At 47.1% G+C, this 26,703-nt stretch overlaps 1 protein-coding gene across 1 annotated transcript; it reads right to left on the bottom strand.

The window, feature by feature from the left end:
- Positions 1-343: 343 nt before the first annotated feature.
- Positions 344-24,628, bottom strand: stil (STIL centriolar assembly protein). Its single transcript, XM_034149859.1, is given in 18 exon segments — positions 344-1,497; positions 2,339-2,568; positions 4,841-4,931; positions 5,390-5,603; positions 7,587-7,680; positions 7,807-7,854; positions 7,856-8,593; positions 9,177-9,215; positions 9,217-9,274; positions 9,520-9,614; positions 10,148-10,295; positions 13,465-13,551; positions 15,681-15,764; positions 16,106-16,350; positions 22,458-22,627; positions 23,157-23,272; positions 23,766-23,873; positions 24,275-24,628. Coding segments are annotated over 18 exon segments (3,195 nt in total). The 5' UTR covers positions 24,358-24,628; the 3' UTR covers positions 344-950.
- Between the last annotated feature and the right edge of the window lie 2,075 nt (positions 24,629-26,703).

Here is a 26,703-nt window from a genome sequence, read left to right as displayed (position 1 = left end):
ACCAGACTCCATACAAAAAGAATAACACTTCAAGTTAAAAGTACCAATGAGACAGCTGGTGATTTATCTCAGGGTCTTGGAGAGTTTGTCTCAGCTGTCTGAGGAGTCTGTTGGTTTCAGGGAGCTTTGAGGGAAACCAAAGCAAGCATCAGGCTCCATTTAAACAAAAACTGTTTTTAAAGTCATGTCAAAGACTGTTTTTAAAGCACCTTTGAGTCGACTGGTTTCTGGTGTCTTGGTCTTTGTCCGAGGGGGTTTTAGTCTGGAGTTTGAAGTGGAGTTTGGGCACAGACTGGATTAAATAAATTAGAGTTTTTAAAAGCCCCTTTAACACATCTGGTTCCTGGTGTCTTGGTGTTCGTCTCAGGGGGTTTTAGTCTGGTGTCTTGGTGTTCGTCTCAGGGGGTTTTAGTCTGGTGTCTTGGTGTTCGTCTCAGGGGGTTTTAGTCTGGTGTCTTGGTGTTCGTCTCAGGGGGTTTTAGTCTGGTGTCTTGGTGTTCGTCTCAGGGGGTTTTAGTCTGGTGTCTTGGTGTTCGTCTCAGGGGGTTTTAGTCTGGTGTCTTGGTGTTCGTCTCAGGGGTTTTAGTCTGGTGTCTTGGTGTTCGTCTCAGGGGGCTTTAGTCTGGTGTCTTGGTGTTCGTCTCAGGGGGTTTTAGTCTGGTGTCTTGGTGTTCGTCTCAGGGGGTTTTAGTCTGGTGTCTTGGTGTTCGTCTCAGGGGGCTTTAGTCTGGTGTCTTGGTGTTCGTCTCAGGGGGTTTTAGTCTGGTGTCTTGGTGTTCGTCTCAGGGGGTTTTAGTCTGGTGTCTTGGTGTTCGTCTCAGGGGGCTTTAGTCTGGAGTTTGGGCAGCTGTCGGAGGCGGCTTCAGCCCCAGACTGGATTAGATAAATGACAGTTTTTAGAGCACCTTTAACACATCTGGTTCGTTGGATTTGTCACCAGTTTTGCAGAATCAGAAGAGTTTGGGCAGCTGTCGGAGGCGGCTCAGGTCCAGGATGTTCCCGACCGACCCTTCTGTCTGACGGTTGCTCGCCCTCATCAAAGATTGCCGCCTGCTGGGGCAGTTCTCCTTGTCGTCGTCGTTGGGTTTAGCTCCTCCCACTAACAGCTGCATTTTGGGCCTCAGCTCTCGGATCAGCTGACTTTGTGGGAGGAGCTTCGCGTTCAGAGCTTCGGTTAGCGGAGGACGATCTTCCTCCTCTTCCTCGCCATCTTCCTCCTCGATTAACCCGTATCGCTTCATGTACTTCCTGGTGGCGAGGGACATGTTGCTAGGCGACATCAGGGAGACGTTGGCGGAGGGGGCGGGGCTTCGGTTTGAGGGGGCGTGGCCTCCCAGAGACAGCCTGCTGAGCTGAGAGTCGCTCAGGTAACGCAGGGCGATGGCGTTCGCCTCCAGACTCAGATCAGCGCTGAGGCCCGGGAACAGAGCGCTGGCCGAGGGCGAGGGGACGCTGAGGCGGGACAGAACCGCTGCCGGGTTGATGCTCGCCAGGGTGCTGAGAGAGATGCACAAATACATTTGATTGTATTGAACAGTTCTATTGGATAGCGCTCCAACACATTGCATGTGATATGTTAAGGGACGGGACATCTCTAAGCGGAACTGTGACTTTTTCGGAAGATCCCCGAATGGTGACTTTTTTTCTGAAAATCTAAAAATTCTGACTTTTTTCTCAATTTCAGAATTGTGACTTTTTCCTCAAAATTCTGACTGTTCTATAAATTCTGACTTTTCCTTCAAAATTCTAACTTTTTTCTGAAATGTTAAACGTTTGACTTTTTTCTGAAAATCTAAGAATTCTGACTTTTTTCCTCAATTCAGTTCCTTTTCTTTTTTAATTCAGATTTTTTCTGAAAATATTTTAACTGACTTTTCTCAAATTCTAACTGTTTTCTTAAACATCTCAAAATTCAGACTTTTTTTCTGAAATTTCAATTTCTTTCTGAAATTTCAATTTCTTTCTGAAATTTCATTTTTTTTCTGAAATTCTCAAAATTCTGAATTTTATCTACAACTATAGATTTTTTCCGAAAATCTTAAAACTCGAGCTTTCTTCTGAACTTCTCAGAATTCTGAAAGTTGAATGTTTTCTGGACATTTTTTGAAATTCTCAAAATCTATGAATGATGAGTTTTTCTTGGCTCTTGTTTCAGACAGAGGGCGAGTGCCACCAAACACTATATGAACATAAACACTCAAGTTTCAAAATGATTTAAAAACTCATGTCCAGTCCCATGTCTTGTAAAACAAAATGCACAAATACATTTCATCATATTAGAAAACCCCAAATAAGCTATGAACTAATGAGTAGATATCAGAACCAGGCGATGTGTTACCTGCTGCTCTCGATAGTGTTCTGAAGGACTCTGCTGGCCTCGCTCAGATCTCCCTGCTCCACGTTCACTCCGAGCTGCTGCAGCTGCCTCACGGTGGCCTCGAGCACCGGGTCCCCACTCTGCCTCCTCCTGGAGGAGGAGGAGGAGGAAACCACTGACAGGCTCCTCCTCCTGGACTCCTCCACTTCCTGTTTACTGTCAGACTCCTGCAGACGGCTGGTCAGCTGACTCTGTGGACGCAGAGAGGAACAAATCATGAACTCGAAAATTCCCCTCCGAGAAATTCAGGTTATTAGTGGGGATATGTTCGGGTGGAGCTTGATTCGGACCCACGATCCAACTTTAAAGGTCTCCCATCAAGCAAAATGCGCTTCCTGATGTCTTCTCTACATCACCATGTGTCCCCGGTGTGTCAGGAGACTCTCAAAGTGATGTCTTCTCTACATCACCATGTGTCCCCGGTGTGTCAGGAGACTCACTAAGTGATGTCTTCTCTACATCACCATGTGTCCCCGGTGTGTCAGGAGACTCTCAAAGTGATGTCTTCTCTACATCACCATGTGTCCCCAGTGTGTCAGGAGACTCTCAAAGTGATGTCTTCTCTACATCACCATGTGTCCCCGGTGTGTCAGGAGACTCTCAAAGTGATGTCTTCTCTACATCACCATGTGTCCCCGGTGTGTCAGGAGACTCACAAAGTGATGTCTTCTCTACATCACTATGTGTCCCCGGTGTGTCAGGAGACTCTCAACGTGATGTCTTCTCTACATCACCATGTGTCCCCGGTGTGTCAGGAGACTCACAAAGTGATGTCTTCTCTACATCACCATGTGTCCCCGGTGTGTCAGGAGACTCACAAAGTGATGTCTTCTCTACATCACCATGTGTCCCCGGTGTGTCAGGAGACTCACATAGTGATGTCTTCTCTACATCACCATGTGTCCCCGGTGTGTCAGGAGACTCTCAAAGTGATGTCTTCTCTACATCACCATGTGTCCCCGGTGTGTCAGGAGACTCTCAAAGTGATGTCTTCTCTACATCACCATGTGTCCCCGGTGTGTCAGGAGACTCTCAACGTGATGTCTTCTCTACATCACCATGTGTCCCCGGTGTGTCAGGAGACTCTCAAAGTGATGTCTTCTCTACATCACCATGTGTCCCCGGTGTGTCAGGAGACTCACTAAGTGATGTCTTCTCTACATCACCATGTGTCCCCGGTGTGTCAGGAGACTCTCAAAGTGATGTCTTCTCTACATCACCATGTGTCCCCGGTGTGTCAGGAGACTCACTAAGTGATGTCTTCTCTACATCACCATGTGTCCCCGGTGTGTCAGGAGACTCACTAAGTGATGTCTTCTCTACATCACCATGTGTCCCCGGTGTGTCAGGAGACTCACAAAGTGATGTCTTCTCTACATCACCATGTGTCCCCGGTGTGTCAGGAGACTCACATAGTGATGTCTTCTCTACATCACCATGTGTCCCCGGTGTGTCAGGAGACTCACATAGTGATGTCTTCTCTACATCACCATGTGTCCCCGGTGTGTCAGGAGACTCACAAAGTGATGTCTTCTCCACATCACCATGTGTCCCCGGTGTGTCAGGAGACTCACAAAGTGATGTCTTCTCTACATCACCATGTGTCCCCGGTGTGTCAGGAGACTCACAAAGTGATGTCTTCTCTACATCACCATGTGTCCCCGGTGTGTCAGGAGACTCACAAAGTGATGTCTTCTCTACATCACCATGTGTCCCCGGTGTGTCAGGAGACTCACATAGTGATGTCTTCTCTACATCACCATGTGTCCCCGGTGTGTCAGGAGACTCACAAAGTGATGTCTTCTCTACATCACCATGTGTCCCCGGTGTGTCAGGAGACTCACAAAGTGATGTCTTCTCTACATCACCACGTGTCCCCGGTGTGTCCCCGGTGTGTCCCCGTGTGTCCCCGGTGTGTCCCCGGTGTGTCCCCGGTGTGTCCCCGGTGTGTCCCCGGTGTGTCAGGAGACTCTCAAAGTGTCAGGAAATAAACCCCTCTCTCTTTTCCTCCGTACCCACATCTCTAAAAACGGGGGAACAACGGAGCTGATCCAGATTTGCTGCGTCATGACCACATTACTAAAATGTGGGCGGGCTTTACACCTACGGGCCAATCAGAAACGTTGCTGTCAGAAACAATGAGACGTGTTCTGGAAGTAATATGGTCTGCGTTTACATTAGCATGCTAACACAAGAGAAAAAGCATTTGAGCTCCATACGGTTTCAGAAAGAATCCTTGATGTGGTTTGGAACATGATATGGAGTTTAGTCACGGCAGCATTTAGCTGAGAATCTGCTGGGAGAATCCTCTCTCTTCACAGAGGAGTGAAGGAGTAATATAGGCCTACAAACAGTATAAGAGGAGACCTTTTAAGAATAAGTTGAATACGTATGCAGGGTATTATTATCTACGGTTTCCTAGCATCATGTGAACAGCCTGCATGTTGTTGTTGTTGTTGTTACCATGAGGTTCTGGTAGAAGTTCTGCTGCTCCTCCTGTGGTTGGTACATGCTCACACTCTCCCCCAGAACCGGGCTCTGCAGGCCGCTGAGGCTGAACAACACACAACAGGGGAGACATGTCACTCTAAAGCCTGTAGCGGCTCTAAATGATGCTAACAGATGCTAACAGATGCTAACATACATGGCTTCAGGGTGTATCGACACATCTGCAATAACTCTCAATAACTAATCACCTGGACTTAAACTCACACTGTACATTTTACATTTATATACAATCTAATATTTTATATTCCATTCCTCACGTACTTATGTATAACACCCTGCTTTATATGTTGTTACTGTAAACATGTATATTTTTTACTTTCTTTAATGCTATTTTATTCCTATTGAGATGTTTACATTTTGGATTGTTTATTTCTACTCTGTTCATTTCTCTAATGTTCAATGCCTTGTCTTTTTATGCTGCAACGCAAACATTTCACAAATTGGGATCAATAAAGTACTTCTTATCTTATGCTAACAGATGCTAACAGATGCTAACAGTCTCACCTGTGCTGCGAGGGGGGGGAGCAGGCGGCCTCCTGACCTGTGATGTCACTTCTCTCAACTCCATGATCACTGACGGACAGGTAAGTGTGTGAGGGGGGTTTACAGGAGGAAGAGGAGGAGGAGGAGGAGGGGGGAGGTGAGGAAGAGGAAGGGGGAGGAGCCTCCTGATGAAGGAAGGGAGATGAGACGGGAGCCCCCCAGAACAAACTGGCCCCTGAGAAACAAGAGAAAGAGATGGAAATTAGCATCAACGAGTGATCATCTTTACACCTGTGTGCACCTTTTTGAACCTCTTCAGAACGTTTTAAATCCGTCTACATCTCTCCACACCCGGCTACACCTCTTCACACCTGGCTACACCTCTTCACACCCGGCTACACCTCTCACACCTGGCTACACCTCTTCACACCTGGCTACACCTCTTCACACCCGGCTACACCTCTTCACACCCGGCTACACCTCTTCACACCCGGCTACACCTCTTCACACCCGGCTACACCTCTTCACACCCGGCTACACCTCTTCACACCCGGCTACATCTCTTCACACCCGTCTACACCTCTTCACACCCGGCTACACCTCTCCACACCCGGCTACACCTCTTCACACCCGTCTACACCTCTTCACACCCGTCTACACCTCTTCACACCCGGCTACACCTCTCCACACCCGGCTACACCTCTCCACACCCGGCTACACCTCTCCACACCCGGCTACACCTCTCCACACCCGGCTACACCTCTCCACACCCGTCTACACCTCTCCACACCTGGCTACACCTCTTCACACCCGGCTACACCTCTTCACACCCGGCTACATCTCTTCACACCCGTCTACACCTCTTCACACCCGGCTACACCACCCGGCTACACCTCTCCACACCCGGCTACACCTCTCCACACCTCTCCACACCCGGCTACACCTCTCCACACCCGGCTACACCTCTCCACACCCGTCTACACCCGTCTACACACCCGTCTACACCTCTCCACACCCGGCTACACATCTTCACACCCGGCTACACCTCTCCACACCCTGCTACACCTCTCCACACCCGGCTACACCTCTCCACACCCGGCTACACCTCTCCACACCCGTCTACACCTCTCCACACCCGTCTACACCTCTCCACACCCGGCTACATCTCTTCACACCCGTCTACACCTCTCCACACCTGTCTACACCTCTTCACACCCGGCTACACCTCTCCACACCCGTCTACACCTCTCCACACCCGTCTACACCTCTCCACACCCGTCTACACCTCTCCACACCCGTCTACACCTCTCCACACCCGTCTACACCTCTCCACATCCGGCTACACCTCTCCACACCCGGCTACACCTCTTCACACCCGTCTACACCTCTCCACACCCGTCCACACCCGGCTACACCTCTCCACACCCGGCTACACCTCTCCACACCCGGCTACACCTCTCCACACCCGTCTACACCTCTTCACACCCGGCTACACCTCTCCACACCCGGCTACACCTCTTCACACCCGGCTACACCTCTCCACACCCGTCTACACCTCTCCACACCCGTCTACACCTCTCCACACCCGTCTACACCTCTCCACACCCGTCCACACCCGTCTACACCTCTCCACACCCGTCTACACCTCTCCACACCCGTCTACACCTCTCCACACCCGTCTACACCTCTCCACACCCGTCCACACCTCTCCACACCTCTCCACACCCGTCTACACCTCTCCACACCCGTCTACACCTCTCCACACCCGTCTACACCTCTTCACACCCGTCTACACCTCTTCACACCTGGCTACACCTCTTCACACCCGTCTACATCTCTCCACACCTGGCTACACCTCTTCACACCTGGCTACATCTCTCCACACCTGTCTGTTCCATTTAACACCCAATTTGCACCTTTTTAAACCCTTCCACAACGGTCAGCACCTTTTTACTCTAGTTTGCACATTTCTACACTCGTCTAACTCTGTTTACAACTTTTTACACAGGTCTACTCCACCTTTACACCTGTTTTAACCCATTTAAAAACAATGTCTGCACCTTTGACTTTAGTTTGCACCTTTTTACACCTGTCCAAACATTTTGTGACCTTTTTCCACCGTGAACACCATTTGACAATAATCTTTTTTTACACCTGTTCTCATGTCTGCACCTTTTTACAATCATTTGCATCAGCTCCCACCTGCCCAGGGTCTCACCTGTCCCCACAGCGATGCTGGCGGTGCTCCTCGGTGCCTCCTGCTCTCTGTGGGGGGTCTGCAGTTTCCCCTGAGCCTCCAGCAGCATCTGAACCTGAAGACAAACAGAGACCTCAGCTCTTTACGTATTTTCTTAGTTTTTGTGTTACTCTGTCAAAGCGTCTGAGCTTCTAGAGAAGCGCCATTTAAGTGTCATCATGTGTTATTATGATAAACTCACCTGAGCCTGAAGGAGGCGCAGCTGCCGGTCCTGATGGAGGAGCAGCTGGTTGGTTTCCACCCCTCCCATCCCAGGGTGGCTGCAAGGGCAGGGGGGAGGAAGAGAGGAGGGGGGAGGAAGAGAGGAGGGGGGAGGAAGAGGAGGAGAGGAGGAGGGAGGAGGGGTGAGGTGATGGGACGGTGGAGGAGTAAAAGGAGGAGCAACAAGAGGTGAATTGTGATAAAGATGATGTGAGGATGAAGGAGGTGGAGAAGGATTGGTTTGATGGTTGCAGGAGGGAGGAGGGGTGAGGTGATGGGACGGTGGAGGAGGAAAATGAGGAGAAGAACGAGAGGTGTGATGATGAAGATGATGGGAGGAAGGAGCAGGAAGAGGAGCTGACAGTCGGTTGGAGTAGGAAGGAGGAGGAGGAGGAGGAGTGTGTTGAGCTGGATGGGTGCTGGACTGAGGGGTGTGGAGATGAGTGGATGGAGGGAGGAGGAGGAGTTTGGTGATGATGAAGAAGGGAGGAAGGAGTAGGGAGTCCGGGGGAGGAGAAGATGGAGGTGCAGTTGTAGTTGTTGGAGCAGCAGCAGGAGCAGGGCTGATGCAGGTGGGAGTTTGGGGTGCTGTGGAGGTGAGGAGGAGCTGAGGAAGAGGAGGAAGAGTTTCCAGGTGGAGGAGCAGACTTCCTGGCAGGAGGAGGTCTGTGGGAGGGGCCAGGGGCCTGCCTGAAGTTCTGATTGGAGGAGAAGCTGCTGTCAATCAGCAGAGAGAGTTCAGGGACCGACGGCTGAACTCTGCGAGCCTGGAGTACAAACACGAAAATGTGAATGTTACGTGCCGAGTGTGTGTGTGTGTGTGTGTGTGTGTGTGTGTGTGTGTGTGTGTGTGAGTGTGTGTGTGTGTGAGTGTGTGTGTGTGTCTGTGAGTGTGTGTGTGTGTGTGTGTCTGTGTCTGTGTCTGTGTCTGTGTGTGTGTGGTGTGTGTGAGTGTGTGTGTGTGTGAGTGTGTGTGTGTGTCTGTGAGTGTGTGTGTGTGTGTGTGTCTGTGTGTGTGTGTCTGTGTCTGTGTGTCTGTGTGTGTGTGTGTGTGTGTGTGTGTGTCTGTGTCTGTGTGTCTGTGTGTGTGTGTGTGTGTGTGTGTGTGTGTGTGTGTGTGTGTCTGTATGTGTGTGTGTGTCTGTGTGTGTGTGTGTGTCGTAGCAGTGAATGTGGAACGTCCCTGTGGTCCCATGTTCCTCAAATCTGAAACATGCTTTTAGATGCGTGTTCTCCGGGCTCATGGATGTATCTAGAACCGTTCTAAATATTGATTCCCTGATAACACAAAGACAACTTTAAAATATCCCAGTGTTGTGATGTATTGTAAATGAGTCTCTGAACACTGACCTGCTGGGCGGGGGGGTGCGGGCTGGGGGAGGGACGGGGGGGACAGGTCTTCGTCCTCGACTCCAGAGTCCTGATCGCAGACAGACAGACCGGACGCTCTGAGCACAAACAGACAAAACAAACATCAGACGCTGCGCTCTGATTGGCTGCTTCCACAGACACATGAAGAGAGAACTGGAGGAGCTTTAGTTTAACACTGAAGGTGATTTAACTCCCAGCGGGAAAGAGTTCACAGTGAAAGCTCACCTGTGCCCTCGTCCACGCTTCACACACAGATAACAGATTATCAGAATATTTCATTTGAATCGAATAAAAACAATAAAACTAGGAAACGTTGTGTTACCTGTTGAAGGAGGTGTGCGCCTCTCTGAAGGTCTCAGTGTGTCGGCTGTCTGTCATCAGCTCACACTGCAGCGTACGACCCTCCATACACACCTGCTGGAGACACAGGTGAGTCACACAGACTGTTAACACACAGGTGAGTCACAGACTGTTAACACACAGGTGAGTCACAGACTGTTAACACACAGGTGAGTCACAGACTGTTAACACACAGGTGAGTCACAGACTGTTAACACACAGGTGAGTCACAGACTGTATACACATGAGTCCACATTCACTTCTTTTTTTACAAAGAATTGCCAAAATCTCAGTTTGTCACGGCTACAAACTGAGAAATCTAGAATCTTCCTCAGATCTTTTACTTTCCGAAGGTCTTTGAACTAATCACGTGTGAAAAACGCTTCCTCCGGATTTCATCACTTTATTCTACAGGTCTCAATTAAAATAGCTCCATCATTAGAGATCGTGAAGCGAGGAATGAGTGTGCCAAGTGTTGTGAAGAACATCTGCCAAGAGATCTCTTTCTTTGTTTGATGATTAACGCATTAAGTAGGAGGGCCAAACCGAGGCAAGAGCTCATCACTGCTCTCTGTCTGAAGAAGCTTCCTGTGTGTCAGGTGTGTCGTTACCTGGTACAGAGTGACACACTGAGAGCCGCTCAGCAGCTGGTAGTCCAGGTGTGATCCTGATCCAGATCCTCGGCACTGGAAGAACTGAGGCGCCCTGTGAGTGGAGCCGAACAAGACGAGGAGGAAACATCCGCTCTCTGAGAAAACTCTGGAACACAAGAAGAAGAATCATTTGAGCATGACATGCTAATGTTGGGCTATAAAGGAACTACAGCACGGTCACATGACTTCACGTCACCACCGCTAAGCTAAAGGAGGCTAATGTTGGGCTATAAAGGAACTACAGCACGGTCACATGACTTCACCACCGCTAAGCTAAAGGTGGCTAATGTTGGGCTATAAAGGAACTACAGCACGGTCACATGACTTCACGTCACCACCGCTAAGCTAAAGGAGGCTAATGTTGGGCTATAAAGGAACTACAGCACGGTCACATGACTTCACGTCACCACCGCTAAGCTAAAGGAGGCTAATGTTGGGCTTTAAAGGAACTACAGCACGGTCACATGACTTCACGTCACCACCGCTAAGCTAAAGGTGGCTAATGTTGGGCTATAAAGGAACTGCAGCACGGTCACATGACTTCACGTCACCACCGCTAAGCTAAAGGCGGCTAATGTTGGGCTATAAAGGAACTGCAGCACGGTCACATGACTTCACGTCACCACCGCTAAGCTAAAGGTGGCTAATGTTGGGCTATAAAGGAACTACAGCACGGTCACATGACTTCACGCCACCACCGCTAAGCTAAAGGTGGCTAATGTTGGGCTATAAAGGAACTACAGCACGGTCACATGACTTCACGTCACCACCGCTAAGCTAAAGGTGGCTAATGTTGGGCTATAAAGGAACTACAGCACGGTCACATGACTTCACGTCACCACCGCTAAGCTAAAGGTGGCTAATGTTGGGCTATAAAGGAACTACAGCACGGTCACATGACTTCACCACCGCTAAGCTAAAGGTGGCTAATGTTGGGCTATAAAGGAACTACAGCACGGTCACATGACTTCACGCCACCACCGCTAAGCTAAAGGTGGCTAATGTTGGGCTATAAAGGAACTACAGCACGGTCACATGACTTCACGTCACCACCGCTAAGCTAAAGGCGGCTAATGTTGGGCTATAAAGGAACTACAGCACGGTCACATGACTTCACGTCACCACCGCTAAGCTAAAGGTGGCTAATGTTGGGCTATAAAGGAACTACAGCACGGTCACATGACTTCACGTCACCACCTCTAAGCTAAAGGAGGCTAATGTTGGGCTATAAAGGAACTACAGCACGGTCACATGACTTCACGTCACCACCGCTAAGCTAAAGGTGGCTAATGTTGGGCTATAAAGGAACTACAGCACGGTCACATGACTTCACGTCACCACCGCTAAGCTAAAGGTGGCTAATGTTGGGCTATAAAGGAACTACAGCACGGTCACATGACTTCACCACCGCTAAGCTAAAGGTGGCTAATGTTGGGCTATAAAGGAACTACAGCACGGTCACATGACTTCACGTCACCACCGCTAAGCTAAAGGAGGCTAATGTTGGGCTATAAAGGAACTACAGCACGGTCACATGACTTCACCACCGCTAAGCTAAAGGTGGCTAATGTTGGGCTATAAAGGAACTACAGCACGGTCACATGACTTCACGTCACCACCGCTAAGCTAAAGGAGGCTAATGTTGGGCTATAAAGGAACTACAGCACGGTCACATGACTTCACGTCACCACCGCTAAGCTAAAGGAGGCTAATGTTGGGCTTTAAAGGAACTACAGCACGGTCACATGACTTCACGTCACCACCGCTAAGCTAAAGGTGGCTAATGTTGGGCTATAAAGGAACTGCAGCACGGTCACATGACTTCACGTCACCACCGCTAAGCTAAAGGCGGCTAATGTTGGGCTATAAAGGAACTGCAGCACGGTCACATGACTTCACGTCACCACCGCTAAGCTAAAGGTGGCTAATGTTGGGCTATAAAGGAACTACAGCACGGTCACATGACTTCACGCCACCACCGCTAAGCTAAAGGTGGCTAATGTTGGGCTATAAAGGAACTACAGCACGGTCACATGACTTCACGTCACCACCGCTAAGCTAAAGGCGGCTAATGTTGGGCTATAAAGGAACTACAGCACGGTCACATGACTTCACGTCACCACCGCTAAGCTAAAGGTGGCTAATGTTGGGCTATAAAGGAACTACAGCACGGTCACATGACTTCACGTCACCACCTCTAAGCTAAAGGAGGCTAATGTTGGGCTATAAAGGAACTACAGCACGGTCACATGACTTCACGTCACCACCGCTAAGCTAAAGGTGGCTAATGTTGGGCTATAAAGGAACTACAGCACGGTCACATGACTTCACCACCGCTAAGCTAAAGGCGGCTAATGTGGGCTATAAAGGAACTACAGCACGGTCACATGACTTCACGTCACCACCGCTAAGCTAAAGGCGGCTAATGTTGGGCTATAAAGGAACTACAGCACGGTCACATGACTTCACCACCGCTAAGCTAAAGGTGGCTAATGTTGGGCTATAAAGGAACTACAGCACGGTCACATGACTTCACGTCACCACCGCTAAGCTAAAGGAGGCTAATGTTGGGCTATAAAGGAACTACAGCACGGTCACATGACTTCACGTCACCACCGCTAAGCTAAAGGAGGCTAATGTTGGGCTTTAAAGGAACTACAGCACGGTCACATGACTTCACGTCACCACCGCTAAGCTAAAGGTGGCTAATGTTGGGCTATAAAGGAACTGCAGCACGGTCACATGACTTCACGTCACCACCGCTAAGCTAAAGGCGGCTAATGTTGGGCTATAAAGGAACTGCAGCACGGTCACATGACTTCACGTCACCACCGCTAAGCTAAAGGAGGCTAATGTTGGGCTATAAAGGAACTACAGCACGGTCACATGACTTCACGTCACCACCGCTAAGCTAAAGGAGGCTAATGTTGGGCTTTAAAGGAACTACAGCACGGTCACATGACTTCACGTCACCACCGCTAAGCTAAAGGAGGCTAATGTTGGGCTATAAAGGAACTGCAGCACGGTCACATGACTTCACGTCACCACCGCTAAGCTAAAGGTGGCTAATGTTGGGCTATAAAGGAACTACAGCACGGTCACATGACTTCACGTTGGAATACTAAAACCACCACCTGAACTTTTGAAAGAACATCCATAACATTCATCTGTCTGCAAATGATATATATCAATATTCAAATTACTTGTATATAGACTATTCTGCACAATGATGTAGTATTTAGAGATATAGAGATATCAGTGTGCCTGTAACTCACCTGTCCTGCAGGGCGGCGCTGTAGAGGAACCGGAGACACCAGGCCCACACCTGAGGGCTGTAGATGTGAGTGACTCCACTCAGCCAGCTGAAACACCACAGATAGGTACATTCATAATAAAGCCTTATTCATACAGCACGTGCTCAAAGCGCTTTACAAAATGGTGACACATCACAAGTTCAAAATAGATCACAAGAAATTCCCCTCTATTAGATGTTAAAACCTTTAAAAGGCACATGCAGCAAAATATAACATGTTATCAGGTTAAGAGACACAAGCAGGTAAATGTATGACAATACAAATAAAATATATAAATAATGATTTCTCTCCGACAGATAAGACACAAAACATCATAAAGACTGAATATCAATGCTTTGGTAAAGTTAATGCTCCACTAGAGACATTTTTAGATTTCGAATGTGTCTGTGTCCTACATTCAGTAAGTGCACGTTAGCGTCTAGTAGGGCTGTGCAATTAATCGTATTTTAATCGCAATTACGATTTTGGCCTGCCACAATTACGAAAAACAACATATTCGAAAAAAAACGATTATTTTGCTTTGCTTGGTTGTGACAGTGCACTCGAACATATTTGATCCAATGTATAGACCCTCCAGAAAAACGCGGGCTAAAATCCTTGATTATGCGGGCTAAAATCCTTGATTATGCGATTAAACATGCGGGGTTTTTATGTGATTTTATGCGGTGAAGTTGCGAAATATGCGGAAATATGCGAAAAGTTGCGAAATATGCGGGAGGCGGAAAAAAGGTGATTCTTCTCCCACACCCTGTTACTAGGCTACTACTGAATGAAAGTGAGCCCTTTTAAAGAGTTCCTATGATAAACAAGCATACTAGAAGTAAGCTACATCACAAAGTGTTATTTATGTATTTATATATGGGCTATTTTAATCACTCTCTCACACACACACGCACACACACACACACACACACACACACGCACACACACACACACACACACACACACACACACACACACACTCTTCTCCGCCTCATTCTGTTTCCCCCCACTTTCGTGCAAGACATCGGCTTTGCCCGGTCTTTAGCAGAAATGTTCGTAGGCAAATGAGATGGATTCGATTTGTTCATCTTGGTCAGAGCCGTATAATGGTATAATAATAATAGTATAATAGTATATAATAATAATAGTATAATAGTATATAATAATCTATATGGCGCTGATCTTGTTGTTTTCTCTCTCGTGTGAGTTCCACACATTCACTCTACGGTGTTGTTTACCTGCGCGAGCTGATGACATCACTACTTCACGTTAACTTTTTTTCCCCTCAATTTTGTGTGGAAAAATGCGGGGATTATGCGACCTTTTAATAAATATGCGCCCTTTTAAAAATCTGCGCCATTTTGCTGATTATGCGGTAAATTATGCGATCGCATAATCGCGTTTTTCTGGAGGGTCTAAATGTATTTGTATTCATCATATTTACATATGTGTAGTAGCTTGTTGAAGTGCGCTCCAAAATATTTGTTGATCTTGTTTATTGGTATTTATTATTTTGATATTATTTATTTAAATGCATCATTTATTTTATTTATTTTTGTATTGGTTTTTTTGTTGAATTATACGTTCAGGGTAATCAACAGTTAAAAAGATACTGTTCAAATTATTATTTGTATTTAAAAGTTCAATAAATGGATGTTTTCAAAGTCAATGAATAATCATATTTAATAATCGTGATATCAATTATTGACCAAAATAATCGTGATTATGATTTTTGCCATAATCGCACAGCCCTAGCGTCTATAATGTGTAAGTTAAATCCAGAGGGGTGATCTCCAGATTGTTGTATAGTGAAACCTGAGAGACTCAAATGCACGCTAAAGGGAAGTTGAAAATGTTTTCTCTCACTGATCCTGCTGTTATGTTCAATGTTTGTTTCTCATGTGTTGTGTCATGTGTGTGTCTGTTGATGTTACACATGGAGCTGCTGTGATGCAAGGAGCATTTCAGACTGGATCTGACCATTAAAGTATTGTATTATTGTATAGGGAGGCGTGTGGCGCAGTGGACTAATGCGTTGGTGTTGGGATCAGGGGGGCACAGGTTCAAACCCCACTGCAGTCAGCATGTCGTTGTGTCCCTGAGACACTTCACCCCAAAGTGCTCCTGTGGGGATTGTCCACAGTATTGAGTATGTAAGTCTAACAAGTAACATGTAATGTATCGTATCCACTCACAGTCCGACCAGCGGCAGGCTGCAGGCTTTAGGGTCCGACTCCAGCAGCAGGAGCAGCTTCCTGGTCTGATCCATGGTCAGAAACCTGCACACACACACACACACACACACTAATTAAGAAGAGATCACATTTGTATGGCCAAATCTCCAAATGTCATATCTGGATAATGTGTTAATTAAATACTTGACAAATACAAATAATGTATCCTTAAGTTAAGAACTTTAGTGCACGCTGATCATGGGAGTTTTGACCAAGATTAAAGAGAAATAAATATTTACAGTGACGTGGCTCCTTTACGGCTCTGAAGGGAAAGCAAACTGGTTTCTAATGGTGCAACCCAACACTAGCCCCGACTCGGACCTCATATAGAACTGGTTTCAGTGGGAGAGGGGTGGGAGAGGGGTGAGAGAGGGAGTGTGTCTCACCCTCTCTGAGGCCTGCTGCTCTGTGGCGGCCGGCTGTTGCTGCTCAGGCTCCTCTGCAGCGCGGTGGGGATGATCGGGACGGAGCGCACCGGCGCCACCTCCACGCTGACGGACGGACAGACGGCCGACCAGCTGAGGACGAACGCTGCAGAGTCCGCCTGCTGAGTCAGGACCACGTGACCTCTGACCTTCAGCAGCTGACTCAGCTCCAGAGCCTGCCTGCTGCTCACACACTGCTGCAGAGCCTGGGGGGGGGGGGGGGGAAGAGAGAGAGAGAGAGAGAGAGAGAGAAATATTTAATATGTGGTGTGAAATAAAAAGCTCTTTCACGATGGCTTGTTAGGGGGAGTGTACGTGAAATAAATATTATTATGGAGCCAGGAGAGGGAGGTAATACTATGAGAGAAAACTCAAACAAATTAAACGGTTGAAGTTGTGAATTGTTACATGTTGTGATCATGGACCCCTGGTTTCTGTCATGTGATTGTGATGTGCTATATGTGACATGTATGTAGTAACGTGTGTTGTTTGCATTTTATTGTTCTCTTTGATCCTTTCGCCTCTATCTACTTGTCTTTCATCCTTTCTTTATAACTAATGCTGTTGATGTGTTGTGATTTAAAAAAGGTGTCTGTTATCATCTGGCCAGGGACAATAGATGGAAACTAGAGAATGCAATTCCTGAAGAAATTGCTAGTGGGAATGCTTTATGCTGAAAAGCTGACGATGCTTTGCATCTACGGATTGGAGTGTGTTTGAGGACAATAACATCAACACACACACGGACACTGTCATCTGCTACATTGGGAAATGCATCGATGACGTGGTACCGAAGGTTTCTGTACGGACATTCCCAAATCAAAAGCCCTGGGTAAACGGCGAGGTGCGCGGCAAACTGAAAGCGCGCACTCTCGCGCACACAGCGGGAGATTTGGAGGAGTACAGGAAGTCTAGCTATGATCTCCGGAGAGCAATAAAAAATGCAAAGAGACAGTACAAAGAGAAGGTGGAATCTGACTTCAAAGGCTGTAACACTAGGAATATGTGGGCGGGACTAAGGACAATGACTGACTACAAAGGAGCAGCGGGGGGTGCTGCGGGAGTGTCTGCGTGCGCATCTCTCCCAGATGAGCTAAACAGTTTTTTTGCACGCTTTGAGAGCAGCCAGGCTGTGGAGGTACAGAGGGACCAGGAGCTACACTGCCCTTTTGTTTTAAATAGGGCAGATGTGTGTAAATCCTTTAAAAGGGTTAACCCACACAAGGCTCCTGGACCTGATGGCATCCCTGGCCGTGTTCTCAGGGTGTGTGCAGTTCAGCTGGCAGAGGTGTTCACAGACATCTTCAACAGGTCCCTGCTGCAGTCTGTAGTCCCCACATGTCTTAAACACTCCACCATCATTCCTGTCCCCAAAAAGACAATCATCACCTGCCCCAACGACTACCGCCCAGTAGCACTCACCTCCATCATAATGAAGTGCTTTGAGCGGTTAGTCAAATTATTCATCACCTCCTCCCTCCCTGAATCTCTGGACCCCCTGCAGTTTGCCTACAGAGCAAACAGGTCCACAGACGACGCCATAGCCCTCACCCTCCACACTGCCCTCTCACACCTGGACCCGAAGAAGAGGAACACATATGTGAGAATGCTGTTCATTGACTACAGTTCAGCATTCAACACCATTGTGCCCTCCAAGCTGGCCATCAAGCTGAGACCTCGGGCTCAACAGCGCCCTCTGCGACTGGATCCTGAACTTCCTGACGGGCAGACCCCAGGCAGTGCGGGTGGGAAATATCACATCCTCCACCCTGATCCTCAACACTGGAGCCCCTCAAGGCTGCGTGCTCAGCCCTCTCCTCTACTCCCTGTTCACCCACGACTGCGTGGCCACACACAGCTCCAACACCATCGTGAAGTTTGCTGATGACACGACCGTCATCGGCCAGATCACAGACGATGACGAGACGGCATACAGAGAGGAGGTCGAAAACCTGACATCTTGGTGCCAGGAGAACAACCTCCATCTCAACATCAGCAAAACAAAGGAGCTGATTGTGGATTACAGGAAGCAGCAGGGAGAGGGACACGCCCCCATCGCCATCAATGGGACTACGGTGGAGAGAGTCAAAAGCTTCAGGTTCCTTGGGGTCCACATCACTGAGGACCTGACATGGTCTCTTCACACCACCACCATCACCAAGAAAGCTCGACAGCGGCTCTTCTTCCTCCGCAGGTTGAGGAGGTTCAAAATGGATTCCAGGATACTCTGCAACTTCTACAGGTGCACGATAGAGAGTATCCTCACTGGCAGCATGACGGCCTGGTACGGCAGCTGCACCGACCTCGATCGTAAGGCTTTACAGAGGGTGGTGAAAACTGCACAGCACATCACCAGGACGGAGCTGCCATCCATGGAGGACCTTTACTCCCAGCGGCTCAGGAAGAAATCACTACGGATTATCAAAGACCCCCATCACCCCAGCCACAAACTGTTCTTTCTGTTGCCGTCTGGCAGACGTTACCGCAGCATCCTGGCAAGGACAAGAAGATTCGGAGACAGTTTCTTCCCGCGGGCAGTGAGACTGTTAAAAAATTGAACTGTTGAAACAACTTCAAACATTCAACTGCTACTCAGTAGTATGTATCTAATACCTAATATATATATATCATTCCAATAACTTGTATATAGACTCATACTGCACTATTCCACATCATAACTTTATTTCATTTTTATAACTATTATTATTTTTGTATTGCTCTTGCTCTTATTGTTATTATGTTATGTTATTATGTTGCATTGTTGGAGAAGCCTGTGACATAAGATTTTCAACTGCATAATTACTCTGTAGCTATGTCAGATTGACAATAAAGAACCTTGAACCTTGAACCTTGAACCTAAACTGCTATGCTGAAATGTAATGTGTAAGAAAGTGAAGAATTTAGATTGAAATGATACATGAACACTGGGGGCTTGAATGTGTGATGAAAAGAAAAGAAAGTAAAAAGGCTAGGAAAAGCAGCAGAATATTTGAACTAACTTGATGGCGAATGATCTGTCGCCATGCCAACGGCATTTGATGACACCCCCATAATACGGTTAGATGCGTTGATGGCTGCATCGTTACCAAACCTGTGAAGTTTTGGGCCGTTTGGAGCATTTTCACTGAAGTTATGAGAAAACCGTGTTTCATGGCGAGCATTGTGTTGCCATGGCAACGGCATTTGAAGAAATCTCAAAACTGTCCCGTAGATGTCTTCACGGCTGGACTGTTAGCACACATGTGAAGTTTGAGCACTTTTTGAACATTTTCATAGGAGTTATAGCGACATCGTGTTTTATGGCGAGGGATGCGTTTCCATGGAAACGGCATATGATGAAACCCCATAATTGACGTAGAGCTGTTGAGGGCTGGACCGTTAACCATTATCTGAAGTGTGGTGCTGTTTTGACCCTTTTTATAGGCGTTACGACAACATCGTGTTTTATGGCAAGGGATGCGTTTCCATGGAAACGGCATATGGTGAGATGTCAGATTTGACGTAGAGCTGTTGAGGCATGGATCGGTGATATACAGGTGAAGATTGTGGGACGACCGGACCGTGTCCATTGGAGCTACAGCGACATCGTGTTTTATGGCGAGGGATGCGTTTCCATGGCAACAGCCTATGGTGAGATCTCAGATTTGGCATAGAGCTGTTGAGGCATGGACCGGTGATATACAAGCGAAGTTTGGGGGACGATCGGACCGTGTCCATTGGAGTTACAGCGACATCGTGTTTTATGGCGAGGGATGCGTTTCCATGGAAACGGCATATGATGACACCCCATAATTGACGTAGAGCTGGGCAGGACCATTAACCATTATCTGAAGTCTGCTGCTCTGAGCATGTCAGTTGGAGTTATGACATCATCGTGTTCCATGACACAGGTGTTTATATTTGAGCTAACGACGTGTCCAGAGATCAAAGGTTTCCATGGTGATGTGCAGTAATCAGTGAGAGGAGAGCATTTCCATTGATCTGAATGAGAGATAAACCTCTTACATGTGAACGTTTTGTTGAAGAACCGTAACAGATATCGGTGAAATTTCAATGCGTGAAGCATGTCAAGGAACTTGAGCATCTGAAGTGTAATTTTTGTGTACTTTCGGGTCAATAATGTGGCCTTTTTGGCAGATTAACTAAAAGGTGTGCGGCTGCTGTGGTGGGGAAAGATGAGGCTGAACTTACAATGGGTTTTAATGGAGAGATGTTGAACGTTTTTGTCACTTCATGCTCTCAAGAGGCATTTTGTTTAATTATTTTGCTTCATTATTTTTTATTTTTCAAGCTACGAGATGTTTTCCTACGTTTGTCATGATAAATGATGTCTCAGGAATGTAGGGTTTGGGAATTATGGCAGTTTAAAAGAAAATACGAAGGCAAAATTAAATCTGTCCTCCACTAGCTGTGACATCACGCACTCTAAAATCTGAAGAAGGCCTCTGTACCAAGGTCTGAACAATGTTTAATATCTCTAAAAGTACGAATCAGATTTAAAAGTTGTGTTACACGAATAATGTCAGAAAGATGTGTAACATTTTAAAGTTGGAATGAGGTTTCTGAGTGAAAGTATGAAGGAGCAGTTAGCAGTTGAAGTTGCATGAAGATTGTTCAAGTCTGAAGAGTTCTCCATTGACTTCAATGTTAAAAATGTGATGAATTATGGGATGTATCTCTGGAATTATGAAAGTTATGAATGAGAAAAGTAATAGCCATCGATTCCCGACCGAGCTGAACGTTTTGATGTTTGAACGGAGTTTGTGCGATGTTGAATGAGGGAGAAGAAGAGGCGCAAAATAACCCGGCGGAATAATAAAGAATTTTGTGCGTTGAATAACAGATAGTGGGAATGCTGTATTAGCAATGTTGGCTAAAGCTGCCCCACACTATAAACAAATAAACTAAACCATGAGAAAATCGAGAAATGATACAAGAAGAAGATGTGTTTTATTGTCAAGGTAGCAGCACATGGCTTCACTTCAGAAAATTGTCTCAACCCATCTCACTGCTTTCCTTGTTTTTCAAATAAATCTCCTAATTTAATGTTGTAAAACTGTGCGTACAGAGGACAGTCTTCACAAACTTCATTACTTTAAACCTCAATAATCTGGAAAACTGGAATTAAGTTTTAGAAGGAAACAAATGTATTCTCAGACTAAAACAGTTTCAGCATCACATCCCCCAAAGACATTCAAATGGGACGTTTCAGAAAGGGTCAGAAAAGCAGCTGCTGGTGACATCAAGGAGACGTTGCCATGAAAACAGAAAACACAACACCTTCACTACAGCAGTATTATCAAAGTCTGTGTGTTTCACATTTAAATATTGATATGTTACGTATTTGAATTCTGCTTGGAGGTGTAAGCAGTGACAAACAAATTGTGCAGCTCTTTTTAAAATGAGCTTAAATCTATTGTTTATATCACCTTTAAAGGTAGGGTAGGTAAGAATGTAGAAACCAGCTCGAGTGCGCTAGAATTTGAAAGAACGCAACCGGAAAGAATCTGCCACTTCCTTATAGAGCCCCTCCTCCAACACACACGAACGCGCACATGACCAATGAGGGCACCAGATAAGTTTGTGCACAGATGGAAGGCTGACGGGCAGGTAGGCCATCCAGTTATTTTAGCCGGGCCGGCTCAGATGATTGGTCGTGCTTTTTACAGCGCCACGGCTTCCACAGATGATATTTATTATGGATTTATTGTCAAAGCAATGTATTCATTGCTATCGGGATGTTAAGAGCATTCCATGGAATATAACAAGTGTTTCTGAAGGGAATTACCTACCCCACCTTTAATTCAGAAAAAAACCATTTGCTTTATTTGAATGACCCAGTCGGGATACATTACTCAGAAACCACTTGGCTGATTCATCTATTGTGTGTACTTATAATTCACTTCAAATTGTGCTTAGGTGGAAATGTTATCACCGGACACCATCGCTGGAGAGATTTAAATGTGTTGGGTATAAGAGTAAGTGGGGGTGTTGAATTATGAATTGTAAGATATGAATTTGTTTATCTAATACTCTTCCTGTATTCCTGTGATAAAAGGGACATGCGCAATAAAACGTGTCACTTCCGGTTGAAGCAAAGCCGACGGTGTATGTGTGTATTTATTCCTCTGTCACGTTAAACTATGTTCACGGTATTCCTGCCCTAAGATCATGGCATCGTCAACAGACTTCAACAGAATTTCCCGTCCAAACAGAAACACTGACATATTGTTAAGAGTCACTTTGAGTCTGTTTAAAGGATCCAAGCCACAGGAGCAGCGTGACTGAACGCATGCTATACAAATTGCCCTACCTTGAAGCAGTGGTGCAGCTCAGCCTCTGATTGTACAGCGTCAGACACGCCCTCCTGAGTGGAGAACACACAGGGGACCAGGACGTCTCCGGGCAGAAGAGCCGAGGGGACCCGGCCCTGATCTCGACCCGGGTCAAAGCGGTCCAGAGTCACGGTGACCCCCTCCTCATCTGGAACCACGGGGGGGGGGGGGGGGGGGGGGGGGAGTTATTATAATGATCCTACAGCCGGACCAATCACAGAGGAGCAGGTTGTGGAGGAAATTCTTAAGAGAAACTGATAAATGCTTCATGGACAAAGTGTGTCTGTCTGTTATATTTAATCAAGTAATAAAGAAAGTCAATATAAAAGTGAAATGGATCTGAAATGCAGGAACAGAGCAGCTTCCTCCTCAGAGGAGAAAGAAGTTCTGCTTACAGTCTCTGTATATATTCATGAGAGGAAACAGCCAACTGGTCCCACCCTTAAATTCTCTTAGGCATCATCTAAACATCCCCATCATTAAACCACAAAACCCCCTCGCCCTTAACCTTTTGCAAATCCTCCTTTTACTTCCTTTGCCCTCCTGAAATGTAAACCCTTAACATCTGTCTCTGTTAAACTCATACAAGACTACAAATACAGTTTAACAGAGTGAAAGGCAATCAGAGTATAAGACTATATGTTTTGAATGATTATATGATCATGGTGAGCTCTTACCTGCGTCCACACTCATGGAGCCCAGGAGGAAACACGGGAGGCGGGGCTTGTTGCTGTGACGGGCGTGACGCTGAGCCAATCGCAAAGCTTTCTCCAGCAGCACCAGGCGGGGCTTCCTGTACACACACACACACACACACACACACACACACACATTACATGCTGCTCCACAACAACAGCTACACCACTTCATTACTGTCTGATGTACATGCTGTCAACGTGGAGATAAAAACACTGACTGCCTATGTGTTAAACCCTTGGATGACTTGATGAAGGTCACAAGCTGAAACACGTCCAGACAGTAATATATGATGTAATTCACAGTCTGACTGTAGAGTTGAACTGATGTTTAGAAAGCAGCTGCTGCGTGTAAAAACATGCAACATGAAACTGCAAAGACACACACACTTGGGAGTGTTTGGTAGATGAGTTTAAGCAGTGGGCCCCTTTTCTTGTTCTGTTGATGAACACGTGAATAATTCAGATTAAAAAAGACAGAGGTGCTGGAGATCAGAGAGGCAGGCTTTACACACATGTTCAGATCCTATCATACTTCATTTACACATATGTCACGTGTGTGTGTGTGTGTGTGTGTGTGTGTGTGTTCACCTGTGAGCGCAGAGCTGGAGGCGGAGCTTCTCTCCTGCAGGGCTGCCATCCCACAGAGCTGATCTGGACTTGGGGAAAGTGAGTTGAGTGCCAGAGTTCATCGAGGTTCTGCAACAAAAACAGATGAGAAGGAGTTACAATCTGGTTTATTGAACAGCAGGTTTTTCACATACAAGGAATGTATTTTAATGTATTGGTGAAGAGGAGAGGAAATGAAAATAAAAGCCGGTTGCAAGAATCAAGTACACCATTTATCTGAACTGTAGACGTACGAAGTAGCAACAGACAGTCTCTCAAAATTGTACTTAAGTAAACGTATTTAGTTACTTTACACCACACACCGTCAAATTCCTCGTATGTGTCAACCTACCTGGTAATAAACCCGTTTCTGATTCTAATTCTGACACACACACACACACCCCCCCCACACACACACACACACCGGTGTTACACCCCCCCAGCAGGTGTTATTGAATCACCTGAGCCATGATATGTCAACATGAACTCACCCTCCTCTCCTCATGTTCTCCGGAGTGAAAACAGCCTCCAACACTCCGGAGGGTAGAGCCTGGAAGTTCACCGGGCAGCTCATCCCCTCTGAGGCCGATGGAGAGGCACTATTAACGGTCACTGAGCACAGAGAACCCGCCCGGAGCTCCAGCTAACTCCTGCTAGCCGCGTTAGCTTCTTCCTCGCAGCCAATCGGCTCCCAGCTCCGTGTTATCTTCCCATAAGGACGATAACTAATCCTTTAATGAAGTCCCAAAATGTTATCCACCTGTCGTTGATGTGAATAGTTTAATATTAAAGTTTTACCTCAAACTGTCCGCAGAGAACAACAAGATGTTTAATAATGGCGCTGTTTCTTCTATCCACTGGCGGGGCAACTCGGCCAGCCAATGGGAAGCCGAGCTGCACCCATTCTGACCAATAGCGTGGCGCTTCGCTCCTCCTCTTCTTCGTTGCCTTCTTGTAACGTTACCTGCAGTTTAAATTGACTGAAGCTTTACAGCGCCCCTACAGGTTTGGATTAATAACGCAGGACCAGTTTTATATAGGTTGCAAATCACGTTGTGTTTTTAATCAATATATTAATAATGATCAGAATCAGAATACCTTTATTCGTCCCACATAGGGGGGAATACACTGTAACAGCAAAAGTGAGGATAGAGACACACAATAAAACACTATGGGCATGCAGAAATAAAAAATACAGTATATATAATGTATTCCAATGTACATATTGCACACAAATGTTATTGCACAACAGTGGTGTCGAAGTCTTTGTTTGTAATTAATTGGATGATATATAATGTTATTACTCGTGTTTTTTCTCAATTCTTAGACATATAAAAGTAGACACTTTTTAAGCAATTACAACTAATGGTTCACACACCCTGCGGTCCTCCTTGATATGTTTACATCCGCTGACTTCAATATTCAGTAGGGGCTTGGACTGTGAGCCGTAGGGTCGCCGGTTCAAGTCCCCGACCAGACCTAAATATGGAGTGTGGACTGCTACTTGGAGAGGTCCCAGTTCACCTCCTGGGCCCTGCCGTGGTGCCCTTGAGCAAGGCACCGGACAACCCCCTTCCCCCCCACTCCCATTGCTCCCCGGGCGCTGTACAATAGCTGCCCACTGCTCCTGGTACTAGACTCCTGGTACTAGACTCCTGGTGCTAGACTCCTGGTACTAGACTCCTGGTACTAGACTCCTGGTGCTAGACTCCTGGTGCTAGACTCCTGGTACTAGACTCCTAGGACTCCTGGTGCTAGACTCCTGGTGCTAGACTCCTGGTACTAGACTCCTAGGACTCCTGGTGCTAGACTCCTGGTGCTAGACTCCTGGTGCTAGACTCCTAGTACTAGACTCCTGGTACTAGACTCCTAGTACTAGACTCCTGGTGCTAGACTCCTAGTACTAGACTCCTAGGACTCCTGGTGCTAGACTCCTGGTGCTAGACTCCTGGTTCTAGACTCCTGGTGCTAGACTCCTGGTACTAGACTCCTAGGACTCCTGGTGCTAGACTCCTGGTGCTAGACTCCTGGTGCTAGACTCCTGGTTCTAGACTCCTGGTGCTAGACTCCTGGTGCTAGACTCCTAGTACTAGACTCCTGGTACTAGACTCCTGGTACTAGACTCCTAGGACTCCTGGTGCTAGACTCCTGGTGCTAGACTCCTGGTTCTAGACTCCTGGTGCTAGACTCCTGGTACTAGACTCCTAGGACTCCTGGTGCTAGACTCCTGGTGCTAGACTCCTGGTTCTAGACTCCTGGTGCTAGACTCCTGGTGCTAGACTCCTAGTACTAGACTCCTGGTGCTAGACTCCTAGTACTAGACTCCTGGTACTAGACTCCTGGTACTAGACTCCTGGTGCTAGACTCCTGGTGCTAGACTCCTGGTACTAGACTCCTAGGACTCCTGGTGCTAGACTCCTGGTGCTAGACTCCTGGTGCTAGACTCCTAGTACTAGACTCCTGGTCCTAGACTCCTGGTGCTAGACTCCTGGTGCTAGACTCCTGGTACTAGACTCCTGGTGCTAGACTCCTGGTGCTAGACTCCTAGTACTAGACTCCTGGTGCTAGACTCCTAGTACTAGACTCCTGGTACTAGACTCCTGGTACTAGACTCCTGGTGCTAGACTCCTGGTGCTAGACTCCTAGTACTAGACTCCTGGTGCTAGACTCCTAGTACTAGACTCCTGGTACTAGACTCCTGGTACTAGACTCCTGGTGCTAGACTCCTGGTGCTAGACTCCTAGTACTAGACTCCTGGTACTAGACTCCTGGTACTAGACTCCTGGTGCTAGACTCCTGGTGCTAGACTCCTGGTACTAGACTCCTAGGACTCCTGGTGCTAGACTCCTGGTGCTAGACTCCTAGTACTAGACTCCTGGTCCTAGACTCCTGGTGCTAGACTCCTGGTGCTAGACTCAAT

This window comes from Trematomus bernacchii, unplaced genomic scaffold, assembly GCF_902827165.1.
Source record: "Trematomus bernacchii unplaced genomic scaffold, fTreBer1.1, whole genome shotgun sequence".
Taxonomy (NCBI): domain Eukaryota; kingdom Metazoa; phylum Chordata; class Actinopteri; order Perciformes; family Nototheniidae; genus Trematomus; species Trematomus bernacchii.
The sequence above is the reverse complement of the archived record's forward strand: the minus strand, read 5'-3'. Positions and strand labels throughout refer to the sequence as shown.